Here is a 25,759-nt window from a genome sequence, read left to right as displayed (position 1 = left end):
CTCTCAGCACAAATTATTTTAACATAAATGATGGTTTACAAGTGTACACACTCTAGGTATATATATGCACCTTGTGTTTGTCCTCCAGTGAAGTGGCCTCCAATTCATAATCATGATGTTCTTTAAAGGAAATGGAGAATCTTGACCCCACTCCATCGTCACAACTCTTGACGATGGAGAAGGGAAGTTGTCGCTTGACGATGCCTTTCTCGATGCTGCACAGCATTTTGGTCTTGAAATCCATCTGGGTTCGTCACAATGAGAGGGTTTAAATTAGTGCAAATTAGCGCACATTTACTTTAACACATTTGATCCCATTTAATCTTTTTAGCCACGCTAGCGGGCTGGTCCACGCTGAAATATCTCAAAAACTATTGGATGGATAGCTATGAAAGTTTTTACAGACATTCATGGTCCCCAGAGGATGAATCCCACTGACTTTGTTGCTCCCCTGACTTGTCCTCTTCAAACTGGTTTCATACATTCAAGCCCCCATCAGGATTAATTCTAATCACTTTAGTGATCAATTCATTTTTCATATACAATAGCATCTTATCAGGTCAATTTTAATTTTGTAATACTTTAGTTTATGACCAAATGTCTGCAAAACTAATGACATTCCCATCAGCCTCAGCTGTACTTTGTGTTTAGTGCAAATTAGCAAATGTTAGCATGCTAACATCCTAAACTAAGATGGTGAACATGCTACACATTATACCTGCTAAACATCATGTTAGCATAGAGTGCTACAGGAATGAATCCTAAAACTCGGAAATGAGTTAGCATTTTAGCACTTCCGGTTCCCTCGTCTGGAAATCAATGGGTTTTTTTAATGGGCTTTTTAGTTAGGTTCCTGAAATAAGGTCTGTGGTTAACACAAGCTGAAGAGATTTTAACATTTTGTTCTACGACATAAAATACATCAATAAAAATCCCACTCGTGAATTTTGAAGTCTTTATGTGTCTTATAAAAGGCGGTTGCTAACAAGTAGCTAAATGAGACTACTAAATGTCATCAAGCTGACTTGTCCGCCTTTACAACCTCGTTGTGTGTACTCGCGCTCATGCGAATGTGGTGTACTTTGTTTATAGCCGAACCGTAGCTTTTTACGTCTGCCGATTGTATTCAAACTTCAAAAATTCATAAAAGTGGTGTTCATTTGTGAAGATTATCTTGCTGAACAAAACGTGTAAGTATCATAATCATGTGTTTGCCACAGAGCTTATTTTCTCCAATAATCCGAAACCCAATGGAAAAATCCCCTTGGCTTTTTGTCGTGGGAACCAAGTGCGATGCTAACTTCCTCGTTGGCCCTCAAAAATACGTCATCCGGCAGCTGGTTAGCTCAGTCGGTAGAGCGAGCGCCCATGTATCGCCAAGGCTCTGTCCCTTGCAGCGGTGGACCCGGGTTCGAATCCGGCCTGTGGTCCTTTCCGCATGTCAATTCTCTCTCTCCCCCTTTTAACACTGTCCTATCAATAAAAATGCTTAAAAAATGCCCCCAAAAAAATAACATTTAAAAAAAAAAAAAAAAAAAAAAAATACGTCATCCCTGGAGCACTCTATAGCAGTTGAAGCTTTACAGAGCTGCTAGCAAGGCTGTATGATCTTGATATTGTTTTGTTTGTTTTCTACTCACCTGAAGAACCCGCTTCTGCCACCTGTGGTGGCTGTGCTTGTGGACACTGAAGTTGTACTGTGAGGGTTGTGATTCCTGCAACAACAGCCAAAAAAAACCCAAACAAAAGTCAGACAAATGATTACCTAAAGGGAAAACACCTTGTACAGGTAGGTCAAAAGGTACTTTTAAGGACACCATCTGCTTTTCTTTTAGCTGTTTCCTGCTAAGGCGTAGACTAAATGGCTGCCACATTCCGTCATAGAAATACATCTGGGAAAATCAAACAGGCCGTAGTCAGATTTATTTAAAACCGATCCAACAGGCCGAGCAGCTCATTAACAGAACAATAGAGGGACACATATTGGGCACAAGTCTGTCATTTGACAAGACATACAGTATTTCCTCCAGCCTCAAAGGACGTAGGTCATTCACAAAGAAATATAAGATGCAAACAATACCTTTAAACTGATTACACATCAAAGTGGCAGAGAGTTAAATGAGAAGATTGATACCATTCTGTTGTGGAGATGGGGAAGGTTGTAAACACAACATCATTATTTTACGGCCTGCAACTTTACTGATTTGCTTCATTTTCACTACTCTAATGTTGTTTTCCACTGCTGTTTATAGTGGGAAAAGCTCTAAAGACCCACTGTCTTGGGGAGAGCGGGGTCAGTTTGGACAGAGCCTTTTTAGCAAGTTAGAAAACAATGTTTGGTTTCACTAAAATCATGTTTAATTGCGAGAGATTTTGTGAGATTTCCGTATTTTTTAGTCAGGAGTCTTGTTGTTCATGAATGAATCTGTTAGTGTGTGTAGTGCTATTTTGGCCAAATAGTTGCTCATCACACACTATAGGAACAAAAATGTTAAATTTAACATAACGTTATTATGTGTGGTCTCTCACATTTTCAAAATCTGTTAAGGTTTGAAAAATCTTTTAGTGTGGGCCAGGCTTTAGCTGTCTGAATTTTTATTGGTAGCTAGCACGAGTCCAAAGCTTGTCTGCTCTCCCTGGGATGGCTGGGACATTGTTGTTTATAGTTCCTACCTTGTTACAATTTAACAAAAAACAGACAAAGACCCACTGTGAAATCACTGAGTGAATGTTTACTGAAGTGGCAGCCAGACAGAAACCCTTTTTTGATAAATTTATATCTCAGTAATCTATAAAAATATGATAATTTTACAAATGTTTTCTTTTTCTCAAAGACATTGTAAATATAAGATGTTGAAATTTAGACTGCAATTTTTTCAATGTAAATTATTTATTTTTTTCATCCCAAAACAAGGTGTCCCAACCGATCCTATACCCACTGTCCTAACAGATCCGACGAGGCAGAACTTTGAGAAAATGCACTCTTTGTACATTTAACATAATTGTGCTTTTCAGATTTGTTTTGGGCTCTAAAAAACTTGATAAATTGTTAGCAGACACCTGTATCTGCTCAGGGATCAATTTATTTTCATTACTGTTCAAGTAGTCTGTGAGTAATGGAAAGTTATTTGGCATCGATACAAAAGTGTCCCAACCGACCCCGCTCTCCCCTACTTGCCCACCAAATGCTTAGTCCCCCTTTTTCCTCAATATAGAGTAGAAAACTACGACGTATTCAAACTCAGGTGAGAATTTTGGGATCACACACTATATTTTATTATATACAGTATATATAAATATATATGTATATATATATATATATTGCATAATATATTGTAGAAGCTTGATTTAAAATGCTGGTACCTCTTCAGACAGGTTCTTCTGTTTGAGCTGCTGCTTCCCGTCCATCCTGGCCTGGTTCAGAGCGTCCTCGATGGACAACTCTCCGCTCTTCACCTTCATCATGATGCTCAGCTGCATCTCATTGCTCAACTGAAAGCACAACAAGGTCAATTTTTTTTTTTTTTTATGTCCATATTTCAAAGGTTATTGTGAACTAAACATACTGTGTGTGAACAATTCTGGTTAAAGCGGTAGAATTGGAGCAAATATGATTAAAAAAAGTTATTTTTATAGAACGGTGACTATATCCTGACAGTAGTGCATGAGACAGGTAATCTGAAAGAAATCATATGCCTCTGTGTCCTCTGGTGTCCTCCGGTGCTCCTAATGGCATCTGCAAGATTTCACAGACGGGAGGAAAACAACCAATCAGAGCTGAGCTGGAGTCTGCCGTCTCTGAGCAGCTGTCAATCACTAGCGAACTGCGATCAAACGGTCAAACTATGCAGCGCTGATCAAATATGAATCAATATTCTGTTACTTAAGGGACTATTTGTAACTTTCAGAAATGCTTGTCAATAGCGACACCTGTGGCCGTGAAGTCAACGAAAGTCAGCGTCGGGCTCAAGCTTGCGCGCTCTAAATAGACACACGTCACCACAATATCACTCTATATTTCACCTGCTTGGCAGTAATGTTAGCTGACCAGACGGAGGTCTCTCCATGAATCACTGCTGATCCTAGTGTTGACTTTGTTGGCTTTTCCTGCTCAGCCTCCGGTGTCTCCCTCTCTGGAGGGAGACACCGGAGGCTGTTGAGATCAGTTGAGGAAATACCAAGCACCGCCGACCAGCTGGAGCAAACTTTCTCATTTTACAGCTAAACTCTACACTACAAGATGTTTCTGAAAATATTTTACGTGAGAAATAGGCATTACAGTAACAGAATATTAATTCATATTTGATCAGCGCTGCCTAGTTTGACTGTTTGATCGGAGTTTACGAGTGATTGACAGCTGCCTCTGTTGAATGAACAGCCAATAGGAACGCTCTCTCTCTCTCTGAAATGACCTGTGATTGGTCAAAGTCTCCCGTCACGGGCTAGATTTTTTTTTTTAAAGCCTGAAAACAGAGCCATGAGGAGGTACAGAAGTCTAGTTTTCTCTCAGAACACTTGAATTACAATATGCTGAAAGGTTGTTATGGAATTTTTTCCCAATGATGCCAAAAACATTCTGCCTACTGCTTCTTTAAGAGGTAATCCCTAAGGATATTGTATGTGAACAATTCTGGTTAATTATTTCCCAAAATATACAAGATGGTGTGACAAAATCTAGCCCTTTAAAGTGTTGCATTTGGTAAACAAACAAATAACTCATCGAGTACAACTACAAAGCCATTTTCAAACCTCCTTTAGGGCTTTCATGCTCCTCCATTTAGCTGTCATGCAGTATTTTGCTTCTGCAATATTTCACCAAAGCACTGCTTTATTGTTCTTTTAGATTATGCATGATGGTTAATAGGAGAGACAAGATTAGTCGGTCTCAGCTCACTGGAATTGTAAAGAGGAAGCGCTGCGTTGTAAAATACAATCAGCATCTGCATCTGTAAGATAGATGCAGTTACAGGAACATACTGTCTTCCTTAAATCAGTCATTCTCTGACACATTTCTGAATAAATAGGTGATCTTTTGTGGGAAACTACGAACAGCAGGGAAGTCAGGCTGAATTGAGGAAGTGAGAAATACTTGAGAGACTCCCATAAACCAAAAGGTTGTCTCCTACTGCACAGGCATTACATTAATGAAAGCGAGAGGGCTGATCTGCAGAAGCATTGATTTTTCCACCTTCATAGTCATGGTAAATTAGGACTTGACACTTGCTGTTAAAAGAACTTATTGCTTGATGCTTGCTTCCTTGTCTAAGTAGCTTATATAAACTGAAATCTTACCTGTGGAAAGTCCTCAGTGGGTCTGTCCATCCTGGGTACACTGTCTTTCTTCTTTGATCCTAGATTTGGCATCATAATGGTTTAAATTTCATCCTCTTATACAGCAAAGATATGATAGCTGTTTTGTTTGTTTTCGTCATGTAAGACCTAAAATCAAAGTCTGCTTCTCGGCAGGCAAGCAAAAGTGCTGCTATTTGTGTCACTCTTTCTACCACCGCCCTCTTTCAGTTCAGGTTACACTTCTTCGAGGTAGTACGGCAGGTACAGTGGCAGTTTGACCACACCCACTGCAGAGCAGCAAGTATTTCCTGTCAGTTTACATGACTCCACTTGCAGGACAATGATTCTTATCTGCTGCTCACCCTGTTTAACCCACAAGAGAGCGCTGACAAGCCTGCAGCTCTTTCCCAATACCCATGATAATACAATAAAATACAGTACTGAAACATATATCTCTCATGAATTCTAATTAGGGCTGTCAATCGATTAAAATATTTAATCACAATTAATCACGCTTTTTTTATCTGTTCAAAATGTACCTTAAAGGGAGATTTGTCAAGTATTTAACACTCTTATCAACATGGGAGTGGGCAAATATGCTGCTTTATGCAAATGTATTTATATATTTATTATTTGGAAATCAATTAACAACACAAAACAATGACAAATATTGTCCAGAAACCCTCACAGGTACTGCATTTAGCATAAAAAATATGCTCAAATCATAACATGTCAAACTCAAACCCAACAGGCAACAACAGCTGTCAGTGTGTCAGTGTGCTGACTTTACTATGATTTGCCCCAAACTGCATGTGATTATCATAAAGTGGGAATGTCTGTAAAGAGGTGACTCGTGGGTACCCATAGAACCCATTTACATTCACATATCTTGAGGTCAGAGGTCAAGGGACCCCTTTAAAAATGCCCATGTCAGTTTTTCCTCGCCAAAATTTAGCGTAAGTTTGGAGCGTTATTTAGCCGCTTTCGCAACAAGCAAGTTGGTACCAATGGATTATTTAGGTTTTACCAGTTTCATATGATGCCAGTAACTTCACTCTAGCTTTACAACTGAGCCCGCAACAACCTAAAAATCGCAAGTTGCACTAATGCGTTAAAGAAATTAGTGGCGTTAAAACAAATTTGCGTTAACATGTTATTACAACTTTAACTTTGACAGCCGTTATTCTAATCAGAATGTGATTGCCTGTACCCATATGAAATTTGACATAGTTGTACAGTACAGTTTATAACGAAACTTCAGGTAAAGTCACCTGCAAACTGAAAAAGCAACAAATGTAAACTTTTCATTATATTGTTGATAACTTTGATTGAAATCCCAATTTGCCCTACAAAGACAGAGCAGTTTTCAAGCTGCACAGCAAACTGCGTAAAAGATACTAGGGTTGTAATGACTTCATTTTATGGCTTCATTATTTTACCCCCTAAAAGATGATTGCCTACATACCAATAAAAAGTGCTGATACTTCACTCTGCCTTTGGATAATCTTGTCAGAATGTGAGAAAGAAATGCAGCATCTTCAAACAAAAAGTGCTCTTTCAGTTTTCTTGTCTGGTTGTAGTTTATTTAACAAAATAAACTTTATTTTGATTACTTACAGGTTTATATAGGATTTAAATGTGTCTGTTTTGCTTCGTTTACTATTAATATTTAAATTATATTGATTATTATTCATTTACAGGGAGGTGTCATTGAGGAAAACAAACACATTTGTCCTTTCGATTTAAAAATGAGTTCGTATGGATTACTTAATTTGTGTCGATTTCCACAAAGCTACTCCTTAATGAAAAATATACAGTAACTGCTGCCTCTGCAGGACAGCATCTGACTGTAAAAATCACTATACCTTTCATGTACGGTAGGTTGAGTTCAGCCTCTTTCACTCTATAAATCTTTTATGTTTTCCTGTCTTTATCTTCTTCTTTTTTTTTTATTGCAAGACAAAAGTACAGAGCCCCTAAAGTCCAGAAAGGTGATTTTTTTTTCTTGTGCGCACAAAATAATTATAAAAGTACAAAATATTTAATTTTGCTGTACAGTTGGCCACACTGGCCTCGTCTTTAAGGGCTTGCACCTCCCACACTGAGTCAGTTCATAATGCTGAGGGATAGTAGGGAGGCAAATACCAGAGAGGAGATAAACAGTCTTCTCAGCCAGAGCCAGCAGCCGATTAGACTGTTATCAGACCATTAAATAGGTGTTATTAGTGGTTAAAAGCTCCATAGTTATGGGTCAGTAGGGCCCTGCTATACCCAGTAGTAGGTTTTATCATTTATTCATGGTCGATCACAGAAAGAAGGTATAAAAGAAGACGACAGTGACCTCCAGCGACCGTACTTCTAACACTTTACAATGAGGGTAGTTACTAGGAAACAAATGAGGAACTAACTGCTAGTGAACCACTGGTTAATGAGTAACTCCCAATTACATTTTAGTTAATTAATAGTTAATGAGTGCTTAATTGAGGAACAAATAAAGTACTTTAATCTATTATCTAATTCTCAAAAATAGACAATTTGTTTATGTAGTAACAGAGAAGCACATGGATAGTAATACATTAGACTTAATATGTATATTCTTTGTTCAAGACAAATGGAAAATGAGAAGGAAAAAGTTATGAAAAATTAAAATGTACCCCTTCACCCACCCTTCCATCATCGCTTCCTTTCCAGTCCTGGTCAAAAATGCAGTTTTCAGAGTGTTTCATGAATATAGGATGAGTTGAGCAGGGCTAATGCAGGAAAAGGCACACACAAAGTGCATACAGGCACACAAATGTCCGTACAAAAGAAGAAAAGAAATTCCACTGAAATGGCTTCACTTACAATGTGTGTACAGGAAAGGACACTCTTATTAGAAATCCATTGGAATTTCCAACAAGGAAAAGGTTGTGAGAAATTAAGTAGGCATGTGCTGTTTGGCTGCACCCAGCACATGTGCCGTAATGGCATGAATACATGCGCAGCAACATCTGAAGGGCAGCTGGTTACACTTGGTTCTAGAAAACAAAACAGGCAATAGGCTCACTTGTTTATGTTTTGGACACATTTAACAGAGGCAGCTTCACCAGCAGTTACACGATGACCACATGGGAAACTCCACCTCATGAAAACTTCTTGGGGAATCCCTCAATCGGGCGTAGTTTCAGTCTGCACTGTTCAACATGTGTGACTGAGAACAATGAAAACAATCAAACTTTTTCTCTCGTAAATTTCCTAAGAAGAGATGTAGTTTGGGAATGATACGTTTGATGACTTTATAATTTGTTTCCCCTGTAGATAAAACATGAAATCCACATGTTGCTATTGCTATATGAGGAGAATGAATGTGTTTTCTTTATTGTAGAAATCATCATTTGCAATGTGTGACAATATTACAAAACAGAGAACATTAGGCATCATACAAAATAGGATATCATAAAAGGCATGGCTCCATTCTCACTAGGCTGATACATTCAACATGCTATCAGGACATTAGGTAATTGTAATCTCTCTCTCTCTCTCACTCTCTCTTTCTCTTTCTCTCTCACTCTCACTCTCTCTCTCACTCACTCTCTTTCTCTCTCTCTCTCTCTCTCTCTATATATATATATATATTCATATATATATATATATATACAGTATATATTAGGGCTGTCAAAGTTAATGTGATAATAAAGCTATAATAAAGCCACTAATTTCTTTAATGCATTAACACACTTTTTTAGGTTGTAGCGGCTTTAGTTTTAAAGCTAGAGTTAAGATACTGGTATCATATGAAAATAGAACCTAAGGAATCCATTAGTACCAACCATGTCATACTAGCTTGTTGCGAAGGGGATTAAATAACGCTCCAAACTTACGCTGCTAATTTTGACATTTTCAAAGGGGTCCCTTGACCTGAAAATGGGTTCTATGGGTACCCACGAGTCTCCCCTTTACAGACATGCCCACTTTATGATATTCACATCCAGTTTTGGGCAAGTCATAGTCAAATCAGCACACTGACACACTGACAGCTGTTGTTGCCTGTTGGGCTGCAGTTTGCCATGTTATGATTTGAGCATATTTGTTATGCTAAATGCAGTACCTGTGAGGGTTTCTGGACTATATCTGTCATTGTTTTGTGTTGTCAATTGATTTCCAATAATATTTGCATAAAATTTGAAAAACCTCCCTTTAAGGTACATTTTGAACAGATAAAAATGTGTGATTAAAAACGATTACATATGTTATATATTGTAATTGTAATATTAATAAATTATATATATATTTTCCCAATAAAACTAATAAATTGACAGTCATCTCTGGACTTTACAGGATCCAAACTGACGATACGATCCGAATACTTTACAGGAAATGGTCAATTGAATAAATTCACACAGGAAATCCCCTCTAGCAGCTCCTCCCTCCCTCCCTCCATGTCATGTAGTTATAGCAGACAGAAGAGCTCAGAGCACCGACTACAGACTGCGACTGTGTGGAAACAGAACAACAACATGCTGCGAACACAATCCACTAAGATGCATCTATTGCTGCTGCTTGTGACGATGATGATGTGGGATTTCATGGTGAGTAAGCTGATTGATGTATTTCGTTGTAAAAATGATAGATTGTGACTGCTGATTATTGACGGCAGCTGCTCACACTTTAACGTCTCGTGTAATTGAAGCCTATACTTCATTTTACTTTCAGTTAGCTCTTTTATTGTTGCATCTTTTACGCCAAAATGTAGTTTAATCTAATATTCTGGTCGAAATTGTGCATAAACTATCATTTCAAGGTTACACCCTATGACGCACGTCTGTTAAAAAGTTACTTTCACTTTCGTTTACCACGCAGCAGTGAGGAGACTTGAGGTCGTGGTGCAAACACATGACTTTTTTTGAACACTAATATGTAAAATAATGATATTAATAGTAAAACATTTTGTAAAAGAAAGAAAGAAAAGCACCTGGCCGTCTGTTTCAGAGTCAACAGCTTCTTGAATGTTAGGGACTTTCCATCACGCCCCTTACAGTCTGGTGTGAGAGGAAGTGAACCAACAGTCATGAGAGAGAAACCCCACCATCACCACAGAGGATATTAAAGCTGCAGGATGTTTTTGGCATCATTGGGCAAAAATTCCGTGATAACCTTTCAGCATATTGTAATTAGATTGTTCTGAGAGAAAACCAGACTTCTGCACCTCCTCTTGGCTCTGTTTTCAGACTTTAAAAAAAATCTAGCCCTTGACAGGAGACTTTAGTCAATCACAGGTCATTTCAGAGAGAGAGCGTTCCTATTGGCTGTTCATTCAACGGAGGCAGCTGTCAATCACTCAAACTCCGATCAAACGGTCAAACTAGGCAGCGCTGATCAAATATGAATCAATATTCTGTTACTGTAATGTCTATTTCTCTCCTCAAATGTTTTCAGAAACATCTTGTAGTGCACTGTTTGGCTATAAAATGAGAAAGTTCGCCCCTGCTGGTGGGCGGTGCTTGGTATTTCCTCAACTGATCTAAATTTTCTCAATTTACAGGATGTTTCTGAAAAACATTTACTCGAGAAATAGGCATTAAAGTAACATAATATTTATTCATATTTGATCAGCGCTGCCTAGTTTGACCGTTTGATCGGAGTTTGTGAGTGATTGACAGCTGCTCAGAGAAGACAAGGCTCCAGATCAGCTCTGACTGCTTGTTTTCCTCCGGTCTGTGAAATCTTGCAGATGCCATTAGGAGCACGGGAGGACACAGGGGCACAAGATTTATTTCAGATTACCTGTTTCATGTACTACTGTCAGGATATAGTGACCGTTTGATGAAAATAACTTTTTTTAATCATATTTGCTCCAATCCTACCCACTGCTGGTTTAATCACCTCTTATTTATGTATCACTCTTGTTGTTTTGCAGGCGATGACTGCTGCTCAGCCCCGCTGTGACCCGCTGACTCAGTATGAGAAGCATGGCGAGTGCTGCAAAATGTGTGGTCCAGGTACGTGAATGCATTTCCTCTGCTGACTTTGTTTGCAAATGATCTAGGAACATGTCATTTCTATTGTTCTATTATTGCAGTCACACAGACACTCACTCACCTTTGTTGAGGGGTTGTGTCCCATTCACTGACTATAGAAAAATGTAGGAAATTTGCTCCTAAGAGACAAAACATGAACAGCTGGGAGCCACTTATATCTAGGTATAAATATAATGAATTCCTCTGTAATTACCACGTCATTTCCTGAGAGCCTCCTTGCCGGTTGGAAATGTGTAACCATGGTAACCCGTGCCCATCTCATGTGACCAAACAGTGCTTTTTGAGAATCATAAAGTCTCAACTAATTTAAAAACTATTTTACAACTATAGCAAAGTGGAATCTGGAATGTACTAAATAGCATGTTAGTATGGAATTTCGGACGCAACCTTTCTTTTCTTTTTTTATACCCAAATGAGTTTTATTCTATTGTAGTGATGTCAATTGTGAAACAGAAAAAGTACCCATTTACTCAGAACATCCCCCTGGGTGCTCTCAGTGTCATCTACTGTATAACATCTTTCCCATTCATTGTCTAGTGGATTTCGCAGAGAGTTGTTCATGTTTACTAATATTTTTTGTACTGTCTTAGACCATAGGAATAACATGTATGATTTTTTTTTTAAATGGGCGTAGTTCCCCTTTAAATAAACATTAAAGGTATATAGCAGAAAAATATGACAAAGGGCAGCACATTTCAAAATAACAATCTTTTTCAAACAGAATCAATACAGATACCTAAAATCATTAACTATACTAATTAATTTTGCTTTCACTTAGCTGCCCTCTTTTCCTTTGTTGGTTTCACTTTCCCCATCCTAAAGTCCACAGCACTTTAAAGGAATAGTTCAACATTTTTCGCCAAGACTTAGAGGAGAAGATCGATACCACTTTTGTATCCGTCTGTGAAATATGAAGCTACATCAAGGTAGAGCTGAGAAGGGAACTGGGAAGTTGTGATCACTGTAATCAGCAGGCGGCTGGCAAGACACGGGATCAGTAGCAGTTATTCACCGACAAATAAACTGTACACACACTGCTACTGCTACGTTCACAGCTATTTAACGCCACCGACAACCCCACAATCACCGCCACCACACACACATGGTCTGTCGGAAACTCGCTAACATAATGCCGGGTTGACAAGAGTACACCACCACCACACACTCACGCTCTGTCTCTCGACTGGACACTCGCTAAAGTAAGTGAGCCATGCTCACTGAGTACGTCAGGAAGACAAACAGCTGACAACCTCGCAACTAAATGATGTGGTGGAAACTTACTGGGACAATACATGCAGCAGCGTGGCTGCTACAGTAACTCTCCTGGACGGATGAACCGGGGACTCCGTTGTCTGTTTTGTGCATACACTGCAGCTGGTGATAAATTATGGAATTAACCTGTTTGTGCATCGGCTTTTCGTTGCAGCTGGGCGACTCGTTAGGCACTTAAAATAGCATCGCTGCGTGAAACACACTAATCTTGTCGGTTAATGGTTAGTAATTGGTTAACGAGGGTCGGTTAATCGGTTACATTTTTTTTCAAAATAAGCATCCCTAAATCAGACATAACGTGTTAATTAGACCCTTTAGAGGTGCTGGTGGACAGATTTTGTTACCTTTAGGCAGATCCAGCTAGGCTAGCTGTTTCCCAATGTTTCCAGTCTTTATGCTAAGCTAAGCTAACTGTCCCCTGGCTGTAGCTTTGTTTTTAACAGACAGATACAAGAGTGATATCATGCTTTTCATCTAACTCTCTGCAAGAAAACTTCTTTCCCAAAAATATCTTCTTAATCTTAAATATCCAACTTGAGACAAATAATATAATACTTCACAGTTCTGCATTTTTTACTATGAACTATGTTTTTCAGGGACCAGAATGTCGTCCTCCAACTCTTGTCTGGATCCTCAGTGCACAGAATGTATGGATAATGAATATCAGGATAAATACACAAATGAATCGATGTGTAAACGTCAGCCGTATTGTGACCCAAGTAAGACAAACGGACAAATTCAACAAAACTGTTCCTATATATACACTGACTTTAGTTTGATGTAGTGCAACGTACAACGTGTGTCCATTCTTCTTTCAGATTCAAACTTTGAGGTTGTCCATATGAGCAAGACGAAAAAAAGCACCTGTATGTGCAAAGAGGGATTCCACTGCTCCAGTAGAGAATGTATCACCTGTGTATCACACACAACCTGCAAGGCGGGACATGGGGCTCAATACAAAGGTACGACGCATCTTTTTGATTTACACTGGATATAAAGAATGAGCAGCGTTGTGTTCACAATGTGCTGAATCTATCGCGCTCTGCTTTCAGGCAACCACAATCGCGACACAGTGTGTCAGAACTGCACTGGAGGCACATTTTCCAATGACGAGTCATGGGACGGGGTCTGTAAGAAATGGACAGAGTAAGTACTGTATAGGAACTCCAATTCCACCTCTAAAAACCTCACCACTAAAACCTCAGTTTACCATTTTGTTCTCGCCTTGTGTTTTTCCAACCTGATCTCACGGGAAGGCGTATAAATAGCATGACATTTTGAGGACATTCTGTGTGTCATAATACAACATTTTCCGCTTTCGCGTGTCATTTAATGCCAGGTCTTTACCGTGAAACGGCTGCAGTTAGGTTTACGCCAAATTCACACCAGAACAGCGTCAAAGTGCGGCCTGTGGCGAGCTGCCGTGCAATGTCAGCTCGCCTCAACGCTGAGGGCGTTTGATTCTGCGGCAAAGTGCGGCCAAACTAAAAGTTGGGAAATGTTTAACGTTTAGCAGTGAAGTGCAGCCAGGGAAGACATGACACAACCAATCAGAGCCGAGCTGGAGCCTTGCCATCTCTGAGCAGCTGTCAAGCACTCACAAACTCCGACCAAACGGTCAAACTAGGCAGCGCTGATCAAATATGAATCAATATTCTGTTACTGTAATGCCTATTTCTCGCATAAAATGTTTTCAGAAACATCTTGTAGTGTACTGTTTAGCTGTAAAATGAGAAAATTTGTGACCCGGCAAAGAAATACACATTAAAGTAGTTTGTAAAAACACCATCTGCATGTAGATGGTGCGGCTTGGAGACATCATCGGTGATGAATGAAAGTAACAGAATATTGATTTATATTTGATCAGCACTGCTTAGTTTGACCGTTTGATCGGAGTTCGCAAGTGATTGACAGCTGCCTCCGTTGAATGAACAGCCAATAAGAACGCTCTCTCACTGAAATGACCTGCGATTGGCCAAAGTTTCCCGTCACGGGCTGGATTTTTTAAAGTCTGTAAACAGAGCCAAGAGGAGGTGCAGCAGTCTAGTTATCTCTCAGAACACTTGAATTACAATATGCTGAAAGGTTATTATGGAATTTTGGCCCAATGATGCCAAAAACATTCTGCCTACTGCCGCTTTAACACTGTGAAATTCCTTGCAGATGTATGGATGGACACCGTATTCAACAAAAGGGAACAGACGTATCTGACAACATCTGTGGTGAGTTCTGCGTAGGCTGATAAATTGCAATGGTTTCTCACTTTGAGCTCTCCCGCCATCTGCAGCTGTGTGGTTAGTGGCGACTTGCTCAAAACGAAACTATGAAGGCGATGAGATGTTACATCTCACAAGTCTGTGGTTTTGATTGTGGGATTAACAGCTTTCACCTGCACACTTTTTACACTGCACTCTTGTCTAGACTCCACTGTGTTTTAATGGCTAAAGAATCACTAGTTTTAGAATTAAAAAAGTAGATATGAACTCCCTGAAAAACCTCTTTTCTTCACACCTTCTTATTTGTGCTTCCTCTGCTAAAATGCAAATGTGTGGCAGATATGAAATTTTTCAGTGATGTGCTGTAAACCCATTTCCTGTTGTGGAGAGTTCTGTATTATTCTAAATAAATGCCCATATTCTACTCAAATTATGTCACTATCCAGTATTATTGGAGATGATAAATTATGAAAGTGACACTGCTTGAAGGATTAATATGTGATTCATTTTTCTCTCTTTTTCTTGTATAGCAGAGGGAACCTCACGGACGCATGTGATCGCTGCTGTGTGTGGGATTGTGGTTATAGGGATTTTGGTTGCCATAATATTCTTCTATTGTGTTTGCAAAGGTACGCTGTGCTATAAATGCTCTCTTTTATTACATGATTAATGAGGTAAAGTTTCAGTAATCCACCTAATGTACTCATGTTCTGTTTTTTTCTTTCTTCTGTGTTAGGTAAACAAGGAGATGCAGAAGGAAAGGTGAAGGTAAATGTGATTTCTATCCTGCTTTGTTTACCGCAGTAAACTGACTGAAGTAACCAGTAATTTTCTGTAAACAGTCCAAGTTATTGCACTCTCAAAAAGGCAGTTTAGTGTGAAGGATTATGTTGGAACTCACTCGACAAGAAGGCGAATAAGCATAACGCCTAAAATGTCAAACTATTATTTTAGATGATGTTTAATTCAGGGTCTCCAAGGTCTCCACAATGGATTTAACTGTGTTTATAGGATTATTCTTAATGGTGCTTGGTGGTAAATGTTACACATTTTTACCACTTGAGAATTGATACAAATTATCAATAATCCCTCCAAAATACCACATTAAGACACCAAAATCTTGAGGAAACCATAGAAAACCCCTACTGTGATGGAGATTTGATCCGCTCAGAAAGCCCCTTATTGTCAATCTACCTAAGGAAGCCATCCATCCTCTGAATGCTCTAGGTCTCCTGTTGGTGTTTGTAAAGTTTCATAAGGCTGTGATTATCCTAGAGTTCACCACAGGCCATTTTATACAATGAGGTCAAGTTTTAAAAAAAAAATTCTCTGGAATCACGGGGTTAACCTGAACAAGGAAACCAGGTTTTCTATTTCTGTGGAAGTGGAGTGATCTGATTAATACGGAGCATGTAAACACACTGAAAGAAACTAAAACTGTTGATCCTGAATTCATAGAAATGTACTTTTTCTATTCCCACAACTGACGAAGTTATATTCTATACTTCCAATATTTCTACATTTGAACACTATTTTTCTCTTATAGGCCTGTTTCAAATGTCTGGAAGATCAAAGTGAGCCAGTGTTACTGAGAGAAACCAGAGTGGTGATAACAAACCCAACTACTGAGGAAGAGTCCTTAATGCCTGAGCTGCAGTCTTCACAAGAGGAGGCTGGTGTGATGACGCCGGAGGAAAACGAGGATGAGCATAGCCAGGACTTAGCAGTTCTCACTGAAAATGGAAACTATGTGACTCAGGAGAATGGGAAGTCGACGATCCTCTCCCGACAGGAATCACAAACGCAGACATTTACAGACTGAAAACACCTGCTGTCACTGAGATCATAGCTTATAGTATGTAATTGTGAACTTTACCTGTTGTGTATTGTTGCCCCATGTTTCTCTGGTACGTAATTCTCCCCCTAAAGATGTATATAGTAGCTGTAAATTAACAATCAGTTAACATGAAATTAATGTGTGGAAATTAAGTTGTAGTGTAACAATATTAGAAGACAGTGTGGCATACTACAATACATGGCTTGACTGCATTAGTTTTGGTGGTAGTATTTTTTTTTTTTAATTGTGTGCTCATTTCTAACTGTGTGATTGTATTGTATTGTTTTATGTTTTTTTTATAAAATAATCTTCTTTATTTATTTGTACAAGGTACAAAGCTGTGTTATGGGGATAAATTGTGCATGGACACAGTATGTAATTTAAAAGCAATTTTACCTTATTGTCATTAAAATGCCTGCCACTTGAATGTTAAACCATGGGAGTCTTTATTTTTCCTACTATTGGATGGTTAGTGTGTCGGTCAAGTGCAGGAGTATTCAAAATCTGAAAACAAAATCGAGCCGGTTCCCATAATGCCGTGGGGGATTATGGGATGATTCATGATTCAGGGTCGTGTTGGAGATGCTGTGGGTAACAATTTGAGCTCAGTCATTGTTGCCCATTTTTACATCAATTTCGGGAAAATTCGCAGCATTAAAAGTATGCCGAATTAGCTACAAGCAGTTCCTCTTTATATTGGACCCATGGATATAAACTCCTGTTACTGCATTACTTTGATACTGAAGAAAAAACTTAAAAACGTGAAGATTCTCAGGCGAGTTCATGATGTCGAAGCGGATTTCTGGACGTTTAGGTGATGGACATTGGAGATACTGACATCCTCGGAGTGCGTAAGTCACGCAGAATTTTTTAAAAAAAACATGTTTTCTGTGTAACTATTTAACTGAATTTATGAATTGTCGTGCACACCTGTCCGGTTCACCTCCCCGCACTGATTGGAAACACCTGGTCTAATGGGAGTGTGTCCTGCTGTAGTTCCTCTTGATCTCCTCCAGGGGGTGCTAGAGGCTCACTGTTGAAAGTCTGGTTCATCAGATGGTGTCTCTACTCTACTAGTGCCACACTGCTGGATTGTAAACATTTCTTAGTTCTTTAAAGGTCCCATATCATGCTCATTTTCAGGTTCATACTTGTATTTTGTGTTTCTACTAGAACATGTTTACATGCTTTAATGTTTTAAAAAACCCTTTATTTTCCTCATACCGTCTGCTTGAATATACCTGTATTCACCCTCTGTCTGAAACGCTCCGTTTTAGTGCATTTCGATGGAATTGCAACAGAGTTGCGTTGCTAGGCAACAGCTTGGGTCCATGTTTACTTCCAGTCTGCTGATGTCATTCACATCCACTGCAACCAGGAAATAAACTGGGACACATTTAGAATGTTTACATTTTAAAACTTTGAAATGGTCTAAATATTGTAGATTTGTGACATCACAAATGGACAGAAATCCTGACGGCTTGTTTCAAAAGTTCAGTTTCTGAATACGGGCTGTGTGTATTTCTCTGTGGATTAAGAGTTTCAGTACTTTCACAGTATTTATATAGAACTTAAACCTGCTTTATAATATAAAAGCTATGAAAATGTCACTTTTTACAATATGGGACCTTTAAAACTGAAATATATGTAGTAGAACAGTGTCATTAAGTACTACTGTAAAAGGGGACACAGTTTAATCGGTGGCTCTAAACATTTTTGAAGTTTCATGACATGATATTCTATTATATTCATCTGTTTGCTGTGAGAAAAGAGGCTCAGATAAGAGCTAATCTGCCCCCCTGTGTGCTCCTGTTTGTAAGGATTTGCATGGAGAGAGGTGAGGCCAGAAGACGAGGCAACACAACAGCACTCCCAGGGGGCTTTCTCATCATCCCCAGATTAATGGAGGTAGGTTGCAACCCTTTGAATTTACATGGAAACCTGTGCAATTGATGGTGAGGAATCCCTCTGCCAACCCTTAAAGACTTTAACAGAAGTTAGCCTGCAACTGCCCTAATCTAAAGTGAGTTTTATAGTGTAAAAAGTGTAAAATGGTTCAAATAAACACCTAATATCCATTTGTAAACACAGGAATTTAAGAAATTTGAGGTCTGGAGTGTATTGGTAGGGATTACCCAGCAACAAGCTGACCACAAACCTGTTTGGGAGGATTTAATAGACTTTGGTTTGATATGCAGTGTGAAGCCAATACTCTTTGTACTCATCCAATTTACATGCATAAGCAGACTTCTCATTTTAAGTCTTGCATGAGAATTTAAATAGATGTTGAAGAAGATGCTACCTTATGTGCAGAACCCTTATTAACACAAACTATATATGCATGTTAGTTACTTTCATATGAAAGAAGGAAACAAAGCTGCATATAACTTTAGGTTTCTTTATATGCTAAATAAATACACCTCCTAAATGTATCATTGCGTTAAAGTCAAATACAGACAAGTAAAAAACACGTCCGGATTTCGCTAGAAACTTTTTATTTAAGCAAAAATATTTCTTCATGAATAGACATAATAGGAAAGATAATTTACATGTTGGTGATGGAAAAATACATCTACATTTTTATTTACAATAACATGTTTTTTAGTCTTTGGTCTCAACAAAATGTTCATTTCACTGCAAACTTCAGGAATAGTCGACCAAAATCCCTGAGGTTTGAAACGTTTATAAAGTGCAAAATATGTGGGAAAAATGTCTCTAAATGTGTCTAAGTACCTAAATACTTAGAGGATTTCATGAGTGGTGTAACATGTGGGAACAAACAGTGCGTTTCTTGAAGCCCACTCAGCCCACAGCTTCCCAGCAGGGTGGTAAATATTGTCCAGAGGTTTCTTCACAGTCTCCGAGGTGGCGGTCTCAGCCAAGGACCAGATTTTGGGTTTCTGACTTGCAGTGCTTTCTTTACTCTCAGAGTGATCAGAGTCACTCTTTTCAACTTTCTTGACAAGTGCAAGTTCTCTGTCTTCTTGATGCTTCTCCAACGCGCTGCTCTCCACGTGCTCATCCGTGTCTGCGCGACGCTCTTCTTCTTCCTCATCATCCGGCTCATCCAGATGACAGTTCTGCACGGTGGAACCGTCTGCTGCATCGTCGCTCTCTCCTTCCTGCTCATCCTCCTCCTCCTCCTCTTCATCTGATTTGCCCTTGCACGCCCAGCTGACCCGGTTCTCCTTCTTCAGGCGCCGCCTCGCGTTGGCGAACCACGTGGAGACCTGCGTGAGGCTCATCTTGGTGATGATGGCGAGCATTATCTTCTCGCCTTTCGTCGGGTACGGGTTCTTCAGGTGCTCGTTGAGCCAGGCCTTCAGAGCCCCGGTGCTCTCTCGGGTAGCCACTTTGGCGACCCTGCACGGATCCTCTGCTGCTGCTCCGGGTCGGTACGGTGCGTAGAAAGACCCACCGCGAGCCAGCAGTGCGTGGTGGTACGGAGAGGCGTGCTTCAAGTCGAAACCGGTGTTCTGGAAAACAGAGGGAAGAAGGAACGTATAAGAGCCAGCACATGGTTGTGTGCGCAATTACGCACGGATTTTGGCGACCCCTTGACACCCAGAGCGCACAATTCAATGTTCATACACAAGACATGTAACAAAGTGGAAATCCTCTTGAACTCATGAGTTCAAGAGGATTTCCAAGTTTTTGAGGCTTTGTATAGGCATAACTTCAGTACAACTCAGCATGTGAGACTAAAATCTGGAAAAAAAAAGTTGTTTTTCAGCTCATCCGAGATCAGATTTTACAGATTTTATTTTTTTATGTTAAAAGAAGGTCGTAATGATTCCACTTGAGATATTCACGTTTTACTTTGTAAATTACTATCCATTTTATTTTCTTCTGTACTGTTTTTTTTGTACTTGTTGTTGTTTAAAACTTGTTACATTTTTAAACAAAGTGGAAATCCTCCCTCGTGAAAAAGTTGTGAGGCTTTGTATAGGCATAATTTCAGTGCAACTCAGCATTGGAGACTAAAATCTCCAAGATCTAAAAAAAAAAGTTGTTTTTCAGCTTATCCGAGATCAGATTTTTTACACATGTTTCTGTATTAAAAGTAGGTCGTAATGATTCCACTTGAGCTTTATCACGTAATGGCTGAATTACTTTGTAAATGATCAACTTTAACAGAAGTTAGCCTGCAGCTGATCTAATCTAAAGTGAGTTTTCTGATAAATTAACACCTAATATCAACTTGTAGTCAGAAATGTGAGGTCTGAAGTGTAATAACAGGAATTATTACCCAACAAGCTGACCACAAACCTGTTTGGGAAGATTTAATAGACTTTGGTTTGATATGCATTGTAAGGCCAATACCCTTTATAGCTCATCCAATTTAAATGAATAAGCCATCTTCTGTAAGACATCTCATTTTTAAGTCTGCTAACGTGCATTGCACGTAATGGCTGAATAACTTTTGTAAATGATCACAACTCACCATGTGTGTGATGTGCCTGTGGTGCGCATAGGGGATGAAGTTGTATCCCTGTAGTCCCGAGTACGTTATTGGAACTCCAGCTGCCATCGCTGCCAGATGTTGAGCCTGCTGCTGCTGCTGCTGCTGAACACCCGGTGGGCAGCCCAGCACCGGGATCTGATATCCAGTCGGCATGCTGATGATGTTCCGCTCCAAGAAAAAGCTGCCAATTCCAGTTTGCGATGCGGGCATCTTTTCCTGCGTTCCTGCAGCTATTCTGGGGGTTTGAGTGGCGAATCCAAACCTCCTGGGTCTATTTATACACAGCCAAGCTGCCAGCGTGTGTTTGCGTGGGAGGGAGGGATGGAGGGAGGTCCCACTGGTCGTGACTGACAGCTCCCTTCAAAAGACCCAACAGCTTTCACTGGCAAACCAAATCCCATCAAAGACGCCCTCCGCTGTTCCTTTTAGCGTTTTGGTGGAGAGGCTAAACATGCGCTACTTATCGCGACACAGAGATCTTTTTTTTTTGAAGAGGACTGAAGTTTCAATTCAAATGCAACCTTTTCTCTTTTTTTTTTTAAACAGAGTTTATTTCTGAATTTTGTTAATACAACTCTGACAATTCATTGAACAATCATTTGGACTGATATATATCACACCCATGACAATACCCAGAGGGCACTAAAAAAAAAACAGGTATACAAAAATAAATATAAATAAATAAATAAAATAAACTAAAATATGATATATAAAAAATGCAACCTTTTTTTCTGTGGAGAGATGAATAAAAGACTCCTAGAATGAACTATCAACTCCATGTAACAATCAAACATCTCATATTTTTTTGTCATAGAAATAGTCTTTAGGTTTGTATCGTTTTTCTAATTTTGATAACGGTGCAAAATAAAACTTTTTTTTTACATTTCACAGTTCAAGTATAAAGGTAAAAAAATATATATATATCACATTGGATGCATGTTGTTTTAATAGTTTTTATTGTGTTTTACTTCTTTAATTTTCACAATATTGAAGCTTTCACCAGTTTGATGATATTTTGATGAGGAATTTAACACTTGGCATGTCTGGCACTAATCGTCGGAGAGCTTAGAAAATGACCTGAATTCAGTTAACAACATCCCGCCAATCTCTACTGTCGCATCTAACACTTCATCTCCTACACATCTGAAGTTTATGTGAATTGAATTAACCATCTCCATAGCATTAAATTACGCGAATAAACAAATAAAATACCTTTTACGCACGCGTAAAAGTGTCGATATATAACGAGTTTGTTCCATTATCCAAAATAAAAACCTCTTGCAGTGCTTTCATTAATATAACCAAGTTGTCATTCAGCCTCAGAGCCATAACGTTTTTGTTTTTTATTTAGTGAATTTACTGACTGAACCATAACAAACTGCCCTTTTCCATGTCGGATGGCATTGTTGTGAGTGAAGCGCAGCGTTTCAATGGCCCTAATTAAACGAGGTTAAGTGAAACAGGTGTTGACTAATGTATATGATAATTGTGAGATAACAGATGCTTGTGTGGGGGGGGGAGGGGGGGTTGTTGGAGATAAGAGGAGAAGATTACACTTCTTATGCCCCCCCCTCTCATGCCCTTCAAAAGAGCCACAGTGTTTGGGTTCAAGGGAGCTCTTATCTTGCATAATTGTGATTATTATATTAAGAGTATTAAGAGGTGTAGTGCTGGTGGTGATAGCATTGGTTCGTGCAGGGACAATACCATAAAGATAGAAAAGGAGATACAGACATGCATTTCATTTCATACAATGTTTTCGTTTAAGTTGCTTTTTTTCTGTATTTGCTTTTGATAAAACTCCTTTAAAATCTGACCACTTTTAAAGATGAAAAAGTATCATGCTTTCGCTTTCTTAACTCTGTCATGTCTCACATTGTTACTTATTTTAAAGAAATGCATTGGCCCGTATAACACCTGCATGTACAAGTAAGTTGCAGTCTAATGAACTTCATTTTTTTTAAAAATTTGTAATAGTTAAGCCACAAATAGATAAAGTCACATTTGCCTAACAGTACGCGCACAGATTATTCACAAATTTGAGCATGTGCATACATCTGACTTTTGTTATACCAGCAGTCTTGGTATTCTTTTTTTTTCATAATTATTTGAAACAGTTTTTTTTAAAAAAAAAAGCTTGCAAATATAATGGGAGGGCTGGGGGTGTTACACCATGTAATGTATTGATTTCCTTGTTGCAGCAAATTTACACCCACTAAGAATTTACATCCAGTTGTCAGTTTATTAGGTACAGCTAGCTGAAACTAATGCCATCTAATACAAACTAAACTAAACTCCACCTTCATGCAGGTTATAATGTTGCTGAAACAGTTTTCGAGAGGTGTTGGCTGTGATGCAGTCAGACTGTATCGTGTTATCAGAAATGCACACATTGCATTAATGTAAAATTACACAGATTGTAAATCTGAAGCAAACTATTGTGAAAATAGAGATAGATGTAAATGCAAAATCTCCAAATAATCACATGATTAAAAATGAATTTGGTCTCTGGATAAATTCATGTTAACTTTGCTGCTCACAGAAAGAAAGGTTGTTGTGAAGGTTACAACAATTTCTACAATTAAACATTGTTTTGTTATCAACCAATATGAAGAAAATTGTATTTTTCATCACACCTGCAGATTTCTGTTCTCTTCTAAAACAAAACCACTTCAATCTCTGAACTGTTTACACTGAATCACTGAATGTAACGGGGGAGTTGATCTCCTCGAGGTGTTTGTTTATTTTAAATCTTTTTAGACCATCAATTGGAGCCATGTAATGTAATGTAATGTGATTTCTATGTCTGTGTCGATACGGTCACGTATCTTAAATGCAACGTCGGAGACCTTCAGAGTGTTTCTGGAGGAAATGCTGAAACAATAAATTGATTAGTCCATCAAAAAATAATCTGCCACTATTTTGAATACAATTGTTGCTTTTTCAAGCATTAACAGTTGACAAAAATGCTATATATTATCAAGTTCCAGCTTTTCAAATGGCAGGATTTTCCGCATCTGTCATATTCAATACTAATACACTGAATATCTTTGTGTTTTGAACTTTTGGTCAGACAAAACAAGATTGATTTGGGCAATTTTTGCACAATTGTGACACTTTGTAGACCAAATGTTTAATTGATTAATCAAACAAATAGTTTCTCTCGCTGTAGCTCCTAGTACTGTGTTATCCTAAGAGGTGTTCCTAATATTATGTCACATAATTGAGGGTAGACTAGTATATAATCATGGGCCCAAATGTGAAGAGAGAGAGAGAGAGAGAGAGAGCCACAGATAAAAAGTGGTGAAGGTGGAGGGAAAGGAGGAATTCATTCGGGTGGGGTCCACAGAACCTCAAGCAAATTTGAACAAGAGCAACAATGGGCCAGCTAGAGTGCAAAGAGAAGGAGGCTTATGGCATCAGTAGTCTACATCTCACAACACAAACAGCTCAGGGCAGCGGCCTTTGTCCCTCTTTTAGAGCTTCTTTTCATTCCCTTCCTCTTTTGGCAGCTCTGCCACAATGCAGGTGTTGGTCTTGCTCTGACAGGTCGAGTTAGCGCTGTTTGCCGTTAGGATGTCAGTCGTTTGCAGGAGAGAGAAGTGACCAAATGGGAGACGATTGTCCTCAGCGCCCAAAGAGATACAGTACAAGATAGCAAAGAGGATGAAATTATCTTTATCTCTGATAACACCTTAGTCATTCTTCTGTATTGAAATAGTGTCGTATACCTTCCTTTTATCTGCAAATCCTCCACATGCATATTCCACTTTATAACTCGCTACACAGACGAGCCCTGGCTTTGGATAAAAATGCAGAACGACAGTACAAGGGGCTAATGAGCAGGTCGGGACAAAAGGTTTTAGGTGTGACCTCAATTACAGGCGATCCCCTACCTGCGAGCTGACAAAGGGACTAAACATGCAATTAGAATGGCTCATAGGTAGGTGTGAACAAGACGACAAAAGCCTAAAGAGAATCCACAGAGTCTTCAACACCTATCGCTTGTTAGTTTATTTTTACTGCACCAGATACTGAAAGGGGAGAAAGTTGACAGACAGACTCATAGAAACCGAGCCAGAGTAGGGGAAGTAGTTAGACAGAAAAGATGAAATTGTGTATTAAAATATGTGTTTTCAGATATTTTGACAGAACATTTAAAAAGAGACAATAATATAAAGATAAAAAAAAAAATTAAGAAGGAGAATTTACAGAGTGAGGAGCACATAGAATCAATTGACAATAAATATATATTATGGTCTCCAACCAGAACTCCCTAATGAGATTTTCCTGGGGGCACCAACACAAATGGAAAGATGTAGGCAAAGTGTGAATGTTATCAAGCTCTCCCACCTCTTTACTATCTGACCCCCTCTCCCCCCAGACCCCCTTCCACTCTTTGTCCTTTGTCATTACTCTTATCAGGACCACTCTATCATTCTTTCAAAATAGTAGTGGCGCTGAAACCGCTTGCAAATGTGAGTATGTCTTTGTTTGGGGCCGGACAGTGGCCCGCCTCCCAGCTCCCTCCTGGGTGCAGGCTGATTGACGGCCCTCCGCTGGGTGAGTGACAGGCGCCGTTGGTTAAGGCCGTGATGGCCAGCATGACAGCTGGTGCTGCTGCTGCTGGTTTGTCTCCCCGTATTGGGCCCCGGCGGCT

General features: G+C 39.2%; 3 protein-coding genes across 4 annotated transcripts in view; 1 reads left to right on the top strand and 2 right to left on the bottom strand.

The window, feature by feature from the left end:
- LOC119489438 (formin-like protein 13) overlaps positions 1 to 5,506 on the bottom strand; it is a 45,079-nt gene extending 39,573 nt beyond the window's left edge. Inside the window, exons 1-4 of the mRNA XM_037771865.1 lie at positions 5,293 to 5,506; positions 3,364 to 3,492; positions 1,641 to 1,715; positions 71 to 244 (exon numbers count right to left, since the gene is read on the bottom strand). Of these exons, the coding sequence (XP_037627793.1) occupies positions 71 to 244; positions 1,641 to 1,715; positions 3,364 to 3,492; positions 5,293 to 5,367 (453 nt within the window). The 5' untranslated portion in view covers positions 5,368 to 5,506. The remainder of the gene's footprint in view (positions 1 to 70; positions 245 to 1,640; positions 1,716 to 3,363; positions 3,493 to 5,292) is intronic.
- A 4,200-nt stretch (positions 5,507 to 9,706) lies between these two features.
- Positions 9,707 to 17,068, top strand: cd40 (CD40 molecule, TNF receptor superfamily member 5). 2 transcript variants are annotated; one of them, XM_037771931.1, is made up of 9 exons: positions 9,707 to 9,860; positions 11,189 to 11,270; positions 13,178 to 13,300; positions 13,400 to 13,543; positions 13,634 to 13,727; positions 14,745 to 14,803; positions 15,331 to 15,426; positions 15,534 to 15,565; positions 16,344 to 17,068. In XM_037771931.1, the coding sequence occupies exons 1-9, from the start codon at positions 9,711 to 9,713 to the stop codon at positions 16,617 to 16,619; spliced, it is 1,056 nt and encodes a 351-aa protein (XP_037627859.1). In that variant the 5' UTR covers positions 9,707 to 9,710; the 3' UTR covers positions 16,620 to 17,068. The 2 variants fall into 2 exon arrangements, with proteins under 2 accessions (XP_037627859.1, XP_037627858.1); XM_037771930.1 differs by having other exon boundaries at positions 9,708 to 9,860; positions 15,328 to 15,426.
- Positions 17,069 to 19,122: 2,054 nt separating this feature from the next.
- Positions 19,123 to 21,531, bottom strand: irx7 (iroquois homeobox 7). The gene is made up of 2 exons (XM_037771937.1): positions 21,079 to 21,531; positions 19,123 to 20,110 (listed from the first exon to the last, which is right to left on the bottom strand). Exons 1-2 carry the CDS (start codon positions 21,307 to 21,309, stop codon positions 19,376 to 19,378), a joined length of 966 nt encoding a protein of 321 aa, XP_037627865.1. The 5' UTR covers positions 21,310 to 21,531; the 3' UTR covers positions 19,123 to 19,375.
- Positions 21,532 to 25,759: the final 4,228 nt, after the last annotated feature.

The sequence above is a fragment of the Sebastes umbrosus genome, chromosome 6, assembly GCF_015220745.1.
Source record: "Sebastes umbrosus isolate fSebUmb1 chromosome 6, fSebUmb1.pri, whole genome shotgun sequence".
Lineage (NCBI taxonomy): Eukaryota > Metazoa > Chordata > Actinopteri > Perciformes > Sebastidae > Sebastes > Sebastes umbrosus.
Note: the sequence above shows the minus strand (reverse complement) of the source record. Positions and strands in the feature narration are given on the sequence as shown.